A 10,701-nucleotide genomic window follows, 5' to 3' on the forward strand; every position below is an offset into this window, starting at 1 on the left:
CAGGTCTGGACAGCTGGACTCTGACAACAGATCTTTTGGAGGGGCCAAAAGGAAATTTGCAGAACATAAAGCAAAGAAACCGAGGCACACAATTAATTCAGGAAGAGAAAGGACACGGAATTATTTTCTTAAAGACACAGACTGATTTACCTTCTGTATAATGGAGTGAAATGGCACTGGATTTCATAGTGATCCCTCGGATCTGTTCATCTTCTCTGCTGTCCATGTACCTTAACTGTAAAAATACAGCACATGCATTCTTACTGCCCAATGAATTAAAATACAACATTAAAAGGGAATGATTTGGACATTTACTTCAAACACTTAAATTCCTTCTGTTCACCAAGAACACGGCCCTTCTCTCCCTGTTCATAGTCTGTTCCACAAAGTCTGAGCAGACATGGAAACAGACAGTCTCTAGAGGCAGGAGAAGTCCTCACTCCTTTTCCCAAATTAGCACAGTTTAAACTCGGTTTTAGGAAAGAGCGGCACAGCAGAAGGTCCGATCACATGAGCACCTGGCTGAAGAAGGCTCGCAGAGGTCTGCGCCCACACCCCTCATTCCCGGCTCTGCTCAGCCTAGCCCTGCCCACCGCCTGACTCCCTCCCTCCCAGAAGGACCTGTCCCTGCCCACCTATTTCTCTGCTGCCAAACTCCCAAAAAGCTCTTAACCTCACACTCACTCATCTGTTCCACTCAGAAGCCTTGAGAAGAACTCACCGACACAGGATTGCCACATTCATTCACCCACATTAACTCCTCAACTTCCAGAAAGGGTCCCTTTCCACAGCTCAGGCAAAAGCAAATTCCTAAAAGCTCCCAACAACCTGCGGCCAGACACAGCTGTCCCTTCTGCTCTCCCGATGTTGGTGTGGTATTGCATAGAGGTGCTGATGACCCTCGTGTGCGCATGCACACGCCACACACGTGCAATTCCTCCAGGAGCGTGGACTCTCCTAGTTTCCTTCCTGTTTCCCCTGAGATCCCACCGCTGGCTCCCCTGCACCGCTCTGACCTCGAGGGCCTTCCTCCAAAACTCTCAGCCCCCTGTTCTTCTTCTCTAGGTGTGTGTTTTTAAGGACTGAATTTATACAAAACGTGTATAGGGCATGAAGAATAACAAGACAATGAAGATCTGCGTAGGCACCATCCTACTTAAGAAAGGAAAAAAAAAAGGTTTCTGTTACTTTTGAATTCCCCTCTGCCCCCGGCTCAGAGGTAACCACCATCCTGAATTTTATCTTGTTCATTCGCTTGTTTTCTTTATAATTTTAAAAACTGAGAGTATCACTAAACAACACATCACTTAGAGCTGCAGGTTTGGGGCCTTATATAAATGGAAATACACATATATTTATGTATTTTTCTGTCACTTTGTCTTTGATCTATATTCCTGAGATTCATCCACACTGATGGATGTAGTTGTAGTTCATCGATTCTCATTACCATAGGACTCCACCACACAAATCCACCACACCTCATTCATCTGTTCTGTTAGTGATGGACATGTAGACTGATTCTAGTTTTTTGTAACTGTGACTGAGCTGCTATTACCAGTCAGGTGTGTGTCCCTTGGTACACTAGCCAGGAATGGAATTTCTGAGTTATTAAATGTGCACATCTTCAACCTTACTCGATGCTCCCACTTGTTTTCTACAAGAGCTGGACTACCCCATGCTCTGAGCAGTGCCACAGCACTTCTGTTGCCTCCAAACTCAGCAACACTCGATACCGTCGGACTTCATGCTTTAAATCAGATGGATGATAAAGAGCATTTTGAGGTTTTAATTTACATTTCTCCAATTATTAATGGGACTGAGTACCTTTTTATGAGTTTATTGTATTACCATTTGGCATTCCTGTTCTGTGAGTTTCTTGTTCATGATTTTCTCCATCTTTTTAATGGCTGCATCACAGGTTTGTTTTGCTTTGGACAGGAGTTATTTCTAGTATTCAAACAGTAGACCTTAGTCAATATATGTGTGTTATTAATATTTTCCCCCAGTTACCACGCTTGTCTCTTCATTTTTGTTATGGCATCTTCTGATAAACAGATGTTCTTAGTTTTAACGTAGTTGAGCCAATCAAACATTCACATAACGGTGTGCACTTTTTTGTCATGTATAAGAAATCTTCCCTTAAAGACATAAAAGTATTGTCCTATATTATTTTCGAAAAGTTTTACAGTTTTGCCTTTCACATATAAGTATTTTAACTATGTGCAGTTGATCTTTGTGTGTGCTATTAAATAGAGGTCCAATTTTTTTCCCACATAGATAACCAACTGTCCACGGACAACGTACAGAGAGGTTCAGCTTTTCCCTACAGACCTGAAATGCCAGGTCTGTGATAAATTAGGCTGTTTCCAGGCCTGGTATCCTGGGCCATCAGTCAATTTTACCCCTCAGCTGACTGCAAAACACAAGTTACAACAGAGTCATAATAAGGCTTGCCACCTGGTAAGACACACTGCACACCCTACTCTTCTTCAGACACGCCTCGGCTATTACTGGCCCTCTGCTCTTGTGTATGGATTTTAGAATCAGCATATCAAGTTCAAATAAAAAAAGAAAAGATTGGAATTTTTACTGGAACTGCCAAATCTATAGATCAACATGAAAAAATCTGTGATTTTAACAATACTGAGTCTGCCAATCCACAAGCATGGTATATCTCTTCATTTATTTAAGTTTTCTCCAATATCTCACAGGTACACTTTTAATGCTATTTAAGTGATAGACATTTTTAAATTATATTTTCTATTTATTGCTCATGTATAAACTCTATTTTCAATGACTTTTGTATCCTAAAACCTGTTAAATTCTTATTAACATCCTAGCAATTTATCTGTATACTCTTTGAGTTTCCCACAGTCTTGTCATCTATTAATAGTGTAGCTGTTTCTTCCTTTCCAAAACTCATACTTTTTCTGTCTTGCCTTTTTGTTGCAGCTAGAACCTCCATTGGAATGTAAAACAGAAGCTGTAACACAATGACCAGAAGGGAGCAAAAGCCACCTTGCCTTATTCTGGAATACAAATAGAAAGTTTCAACACTTCATTGTTAAGCTCAATCTTCACTGTAGGCTTCCTGTAGACTCTGTATCAGATTATGGAAACTCTCTTCTAAACCTACTTTGCTAAGAGGTCTTATCATATAGAATATTGAATTTTATTGAATGTCTTCTGAATCTACTGAAATGATTATGATTTTCTTCCTCTAATCTGTTAATATGGTGAAATGACAGCAAACCAATCTTGAATTCTTCAGGATAAACCCTATTTACTTATGAAGAACTTTTTACACAATTCCAGATTCTGTTATACCTAAAACCATAAGGTTATGGCATAACGTTCCTGTCTTGTATCATCCTTAACAGACTGCTGGGATCAAGCTTATGCCCTCTTCCTATGATTCGGAGAGTAGTCCCTGTTTTTTCCTCTGCTGTACTTTGGAATGGTTCATAAAGGTTTGGTAAAACTATAGAGTTAAGCCATCTGGACTTCTTTGCGGAAAAATTTTTGCCAACAATCCAATTTCTTAAACAACGATAGATTTATTCATGTTTTCATTTCCTCTTGACTCCGTTTTGCTAAGTTACAGTGCTCCAGACATATTTCCATTTCTCCACTTTTAAGCTTACTGTCATGAAGTTGTTCATTATGTCCCATTATTACCTTTTTATGCTGCAGGATTTTTCTTTCCTAGTATCATGTATTCCTTCCTCTTTTCTTTTTCACTTCATCAATTTTGCTAGATATTTATGAGTTGTATCACGATAATCATAAATTGTCTACAGTGCCAGTAATTTTTTTAAAATTAATAGACTTTATCTTTTTAGAGCAATTTTAAGCTTACAGAAAAATTGATTGGAGCTTATACAGGTTCCCAAATACCCCTCCCCCACTACAGTTTCCTCTATTATTCACGCCTTGCATGAATGTGTAGTGCAGTACACATTACAACTAATGACCCAGTATCAATACACTATTATTAATTAAAGTTCATAGTTTACAGTAGGGTTCACTCTTTAAACATAGAATAACATGTCCATCATTATTGTATCATATTTGTCAGCTGTATTAGTCTTTTCCAAGAACAAATTGTGGCTTCACTGATCTTTTCTATAAAACGTTTGTTTTCCACTGCATTAATTTGTGCTTTATTTACTTTCACTACTTACTTTAGTTATTGTACTCTAATTTCTCAAGTAGGAAAAATGTAAGCACTTTATTTCACTCAACCCCGGTTTTTTTTGGCCTCCTCTAGACACCATCTTGTGCCAGTTCCCCATCTAACCCGCCTCAAATGTCCAACTCTTCCCACAGTCTCCTAGGTCTCCATGATCCAATTTTGCCGCTCCATCTCTTCTTCTCTCTATTCCCAGTTATCTGATAAATCCTGCTCATTATATCCTAAATTCATTAAGGAGAGAAATATCTCTATTTTTCTACTGCAAATAAGTTATTCCAAGTTCTTTCAAGTCACAGATAGAAACAAAGATCTCTTTAATTTCATTTCGTAAGTCTCAGGCTTCAGAAGCCTTCCTTGGGTTCTTGGGTTAGCCTTCAAGGTTTCCATAAGCTGACACACTCTCCCTACAACACACGTGCTCTCTCAGTAGTCTCTAGGCAAATGTTCCACTCAAATCAAGCACAACAATACAAATTAGCCTTCATCCACTTTACCCATGTTATTTCCCCCATCTGATGGTTTCTCTGCTTTCTCCTCCAACCACCCAACTCATCCAGCTGTGAAGAATCTCTTCCTCAGTGAAATCTTCCATAATCATGCCAGGCTATCATTTGCCTGGTTGCAAAAATTCATTTTTACACTTATAAAAATAGAGCAATATGTAAATAATTTTTCTCAACTTTTTTTTTGCTGAGAAAAATTGACCCTGAGCTAACATCTATTGCCAATCTTTCTCTTTTTCTTTTCCTCCCCAAAGCTCCAGGACATAGTTGCATATCACAGTTGTAAGTCCTTCTAGTTCTTCTATGAGGGACGCTGCCACAGCTTGGCTTGATGAGCAGTGTGTAGGTCCACGCCCAGGATCCATACCAGCAAACTCTGGGCCACTGAAGTGGAGCATGTGAACTTAACCACTGTACCACTGGGCCGGCCCCTCTCAACACCTGTTTTATCTTGCTAAAAAGACTGACAGCTTCTTAGATGCATGAACTATGCTATATACTTTCTTGGATCTCTAAGAACACAGCAAATGGTTTATCACATTGTAGACAGCTAAAGCTTACTCAAATGCAGCAAGTATTCATCTAATACAGCAACATACCTTGCCTGCCAGGCGGCTGGAGATGATCCCATTGCTAGATATGAGACAGTCAGCCAGAGTCGTTTTTCCTGTTAAAATAACAATATAATTCAAATCTTTTTTTTTTTTTTTTGGGAAGATTAGCCTCGAGCTAACATCCACTGTCAATCCTCCTCTTTTTGCTGAGGAAGATGACCCTGAGCTAATATGCATGCCCATCTTCCTCTACTTTATATGTGAGACGCCTACCACAGCATGGCTTGTTGAGCAGTGCGTAGGTCCACACTCGGGATCTGAACCGGTGAACCCGGGGCCCCTGAAGCAGAAGGTGTGAACTTAACCACTGTGTCACCAGGCTGCCCCCCCCCCTTTTTCTTTAAGGGGGAGATGGATTGTATCTACAGATCTAACATCTGAGAATTGGTTTAGCAAAGAATTCCTATTTATCTATACTAAGTGAAGCAAGACATAACAAGCGTTTTAAAGAGTTAATCAGACTTTTAAACAGAACAGCATCTGGAAGGACACATCCCAGCGCCCCACAGTGCTGTAATACGCGTCTCCAACCCTTGTGGATCGCGTCAACCTCATCTCAAAAGTTGACAAGCAACTTTTTTTTTTTAAGCACAAAACTTTTCTAAAAATTGAGGCATAATTTACACCGAGTAAAATGCACAGACTCTTACATGACGAGACAAACCACTGTGCCAATCAAAATACAGAACACTTGACAAACGACTTTTACAAAGTTACTCACATCAGTCCTGCGAGAATTTGATCAAGTTTATGGTAACTATTACATCAATCATCCGATATCCATAGTGGTGACCACACCTATAAACTTAAACCCATAATAGCTCAGAAGGACAAAAAGACAGTACAGCAATCATTTCTGTGTCTGAATAGTATACTGGGTAAAACAGCACCAAGAAACAGAACATAATCTTCTGCCATGTTTCCTCGTATGGCATTAGCTGGCATTTGCCAGTTAAACTGTCTCAAGAAAAATACTTACTTAGCAAAGAAATTCAGGAAATTTACCCTATCTCCCACTGTCTGTACGCCTGTGGAGGGCATCGGCTACACTGCAGCTACTGATGCTACCTGGTATCCACACAGAGACCTAGGAGTCTGCTCTACCATAAAAGAAATTCTTTGTATACTCAAGTACACATTTATAGTCACCTTTGTTAAGCCGACACAATTTCAAGTGGTACAGACAGGTAACTTTGTTCAGAGAACGCTGGGGGTATATACAATTACTGCAGCTGAGAGTTGGAGTAACAAAAGGAGAGTTTTTTCCTCAGAACAAAGAAGTCTACTGCAGCCTAGGAATTTTAGCAAAGCTATGGAATCTGTGTGAAATACTTCAAACCAGAGACCAATCAGCAGGAGCACTGAGGACCTTTAACACTGTGTCACCTGTGCGCCACGCAAATGTCTTGTCAGCACACAAGCCCACAGCATCGCCTTCCTGCCACCCCAGGGAGAACTCACTCCAAGCACGGCAAGCACAGATCCCCTGGAAAGCAAGCGCCACAAAAGCAGGGACTCCGCTTTATTCATGGCTGTACCTCCAGGACCAGAACAATGCTTGGCATGTAAGAAACACTCAATGAACATTTGTTGAATGAATAAACAAACGACAGGTTTTCCAGGACAGTACTATTTTAACATAACTTTAAAAAGTAAATTTAAAAGTAATTTGTTATACACACACATGCCACTGACTTGCCACACGATTTAATTCACAAAGCAAAAAAATACTGTTGTCGAACCTCATGTCCTCAAAATGTGAGCAGCATAATTAGAAAAACTCATGGGGCAGGGTCGGTCACTGGATTTGTATGACACACATTCTCAGTCAGCTTCACCTATAAAGCAACCCATTAACTCCTCCTCTCAGTTCCCATACTTCTTCACTTCAGCTATTTTATCAAAGGCAACAGCCACCTAACCTCCTTTCTGCCTTTCAGTTCATCCTAAACTTCCACCAGACTGCCCTTTGTAACGTCTGATTTGATTACAACACCCGCACTTATTCTGTTCTCCCAGTGGCTGCCTAGTACCTAACGATTAATGTTAATGATTGTCTTCATAACGAAGCGTGTACCTGCCATGGACTTCCTCTACCATCACGTTTAACCCTCACAGGCCTATAGGGCAGCGACGGTTTCTGTCCCAGTTAGCAGATGCCGGATACTGGAGCCAAGGAGCAAAGGAACCTGAGACAGAGCTCCGCACTCAGGTGGTCTGGCTGCAGAGCGGGACACTGAGCCCCATCCCAGAGCTCACCAGGATGAAGGCTCTGTGGGACGCGCCCGCCCAACTCTTCATCCTCAACTGCGACTCCCTCACCTTCAGCACGGGGACCAGGCTTCCTCTCACACACCCACTCCTGGCACCCTGCTGTGGCTGCCCGAACTGAGCAGCCTGAAGCCAAGAGCCGGCTGAGCAGGAAGCAACGTCTGGGTGTAACAGCCACACCTGCCCCACCTCGACCCTGCCCTCCCTGTCCCGCGCTGCGGTCTCACACATTCCCTCCTCCCTTGCTGACACGATTCCCGCCTGGAATGTGGTCTCCACTGCCCTCCTGGTTCCCCTTCCAGGGTCATCGGTAAGACGAACTATGCTGGGACGCCTTTCCTTGACCCACACCGAGCTTCCCGAGCCTCGGGTTCTCCCGACCCCGGCAATCTACTTTTTGCCTCATTTTGCCCCGCCTCAGCCCCCGTCTCCTCTACAGCTGGGCTGACGCCCTATTCAGAAGTCTGTACCTTCCGACACACCCAGCAGAATACCTTAACCGAGCAGATATTCACTACGTCCCTGCTGAGTTCAACAGAACCACAAAACATAAGTTCTGAGAACATTATGTCAAGACTACAGGCTTTTCCTATGACACAGCCATTTCAAAAACTCTTCAGATTTTTAACAAAAACTCAAGGTCGCGTTAAAAACAGTGCAGTACACGACACAGAAGAACGCTAACCACTAGGCAGCTGTTCATTTCACACGCCTTCCCGCGAGCTTCTGACATCAAACTTGTAAAGGAAATAAGACTCGCTCCTCGGCGACCATCACTGTCGACCGCCCGCGGCGTCGCTCCTCTGACACGGGTGGAGACACGCCCCTCAGTCCCCGGAAAGACGGCCTTTAAAAGGGATTCTTACCATGGTCCACGTGAGCCAAAATACAGATATTCCTGATGTTGGCGGTGTTTTTCTGGAGCTGAACCATCTTGTCCAAACTACCGAGCACCATGGTCGCTTACCTCCCGTGACCGAAGATCAAGCTCCTGACGAAGGCACCTGAGCCAGAGGTGGGGTCGTGAAGACTGCCCTGCCCTCCCCGCCCGGCCCCGCCCGGCTCGAGACACGCCCATCCCGCGCGGCCGCGGGAGGACGGGGCGCGTAGGGAGGTCCCTGGGCTGGATGAGGGAGGATGCTGAGCCCGGTCCTGCCCAGGCCCGGTCCGCGCATGCCCACTCCCTCCACCGGAAGTGACGGCCGCCTCGGAGCTCTCGGCAGCCGAACCCAGTTCCGGGTCCCGTGCTTCCCGTCGAGCAGGCGCACGAGGGTATTCCTCCCGTCGTCCCGGGGCGACGGGGACCCACCCCACACCCCCGCCCTCCGCGCGGCCCGCAGCCGCGCCCCTGAGGCCCGGCCCAACAGAGCGGCCTCCGGCCGGGCTCCGCCAGTCCCGCCCCGCCGCCCGCGGAGAACGCAGGCACCACGCGCACCACTAGCTCCCGCCGCCGCGCCGCCACACCACGCGCCTCCACGCCGCCAAGCTCTGCGCGTCCCCAACGCCGCGCCGGGGCGGGGCCGGCCGGCGCACGACCGTTGACCTGCGCGCGTCCCTATCGCCGCCGGAAGCGGCGCCACGCCTGACGCCCGGAAGCCGCGGTCGCCTTGACGACGGCGGGCGCGCAGGAACCGGGAGCAGAGGTGCCGCCGTAGGAAGCGGCCAAGAAGAGGGCCGGGAGGGGCCCCCGGAGACGGAGGGCGCGGGCGCGGCGGCGGCCCCGCTCATCGGGTCACGAGCGCTGGCTGCGCCCGCCGGCCGCGGCGTCACCGTGTCCGCGTGTAGACGCCCTCGCCGGTGCGGACCGGACTCCGCCGGCCGGGCGGCTGGTGTGCGCAGTGTAGACGCCCTGACCGGTACGGACCCGGCCGGGCAGGTGGTGTGCGCAGTGTAGACGCCCTGGTCGGTGCGGACTGGACTCCGCCGGCCGGGCGGGTGGTGTGCGCAGCCAGCTGAGGCTGACCCGCCCGGGGAGCGCACTGCGCAGGTTGAATGCGGCGGGAAGGAGGGAAGGAAAGGGGCGAGGCCGCGCTTTCCCCTGCGTGCCGCGCCCTCCTCCAGCGCCGCCTCCGGCCGAGCCTGTCCCTGCTCCGGTCGCATGCTCGGATCTGGCCGCTGAGAAGGTGGCGTCTGCGCCCTGCCTCCTGGAGCTGGGCTGCGCGTCCTGCCCGACAGCCGCCCGCCGCCCCCTCCCCAGCTTCGCCGCCCCCTCCCCAGCTTCGCCGCCCCCTCCCCAGCTTCGCCGCCGGCCGGGACGGGGGCGCCCGTCCTCCCTTGTTGCGTCCTCTCCGGAGGAAAGACGCGTGTGGACGGAAAGCAGTTTCCCCCAGCTGCGTGATAAACGTTGTTTACAAGTAGTAATTAGATGTCGATTAGAAGATAAATTAATATTTAGGTATGAATCCCAAAATTCTGATGTGCAAGAAAGTTAATTTTTTTCTAATCTTTAAATTAGTTTATGTCCAGTCTAAGTTCCTTTCCCATCCAGCTGTGAGGAAGTTCAGTCTTCATTATGTCGGAGGCTCCCGTTTCTTCCAGCACGTGGTGATCCAGGGAGCTGAGGCTCTGCCAGCACAGGCGTCCCCTCTAGACTGTAAAAGGTGCTGATGTTTCCCACCACGTCTCGCTGAAGCTCGCATAATCGCTTCAGGAGTGGTGCCACCCCCCCCCCCCCCCCCGCCCCCCTTCAGGATAATGTTAGAGATCGAGAATCTTTAGCAAAGCTGAAAGCTACTATTGTAGGGTTCCGTTCAGCCACCTCTTGGAATCTGGCCACCACCTGGGACACTGATAGAGAGTGGGGCAAAGATCCCTAGTCGTCTAAGAATCCTTTCTCATCTTTTACCTCCTTCCTCCCTCTGGGGCAGTCTTTCCCTCTTTTTCAGTCCAAGACTTCCCTTTCCTCTTGGGACCCTAAAAGACAACTATCTTTCATCTCCAGAGGGACACCTGATTTTGTGTCTTCCATGAATTGGTTTTTAAAAAGATGAAAACGTGTTGACTTCAGGCATTTTCTCTTTGCCCTGCCAAAAGCCCTGCAACAAGGCAACACAAAGGCCCTGATTGCCTCTTGAAATGAAGGAGCGGAAAGAACAAGGAGAACAAACTCACTACTGTT

General features: G+C 46.9%; 1 protein-coding gene across 4 annotated transcripts in view; it reads right to left on the bottom strand.

The window, feature by feature from the left end:
- Positions 1–9,142, bottom strand: part of EFL1 (elongation factor like GTPase 1) — a 113,011-nt gene extending 103,869 nt beyond the window's left edge. For 2 of the 4 annotated variants that reach the window (XM_046652442.1, XM_046652439.1), the window contains exons 1-4: positions 9,019–9,142; positions 8,450–8,587; positions 5,298–5,365; positions 151–235 (exon numbers count right to left, since the gene is read on the bottom strand). In XM_046652442.1, the coding sequence (XP_046508398.1) occupies positions 151–235; positions 5,298–5,365; positions 8,450–8,540 (244 nt within the window). In that variant the 5' untranslated portion in view covers positions 8,541–8,587; positions 9,019–9,142. The other 2 variants (XM_046652440.1, XM_046652441.1) reach the window with 2 other exon arrangements.
- Positions 9,143–10,701: the final 1,559 nt, after the last annotated feature.

The sequence above is a fragment of the Equus quagga genome, chromosome 2 (genome assembly GCF_021613505.1).
Source record: "Equus quagga isolate Etosha38 chromosome 2, UCLA_HA_Equagga_1.0, whole genome shotgun sequence".
NCBI classification, from domain to species: domain Eukaryota; kingdom Metazoa; phylum Chordata; class Mammalia; order Perissodactyla; family Equidae; genus Equus; species Equus quagga.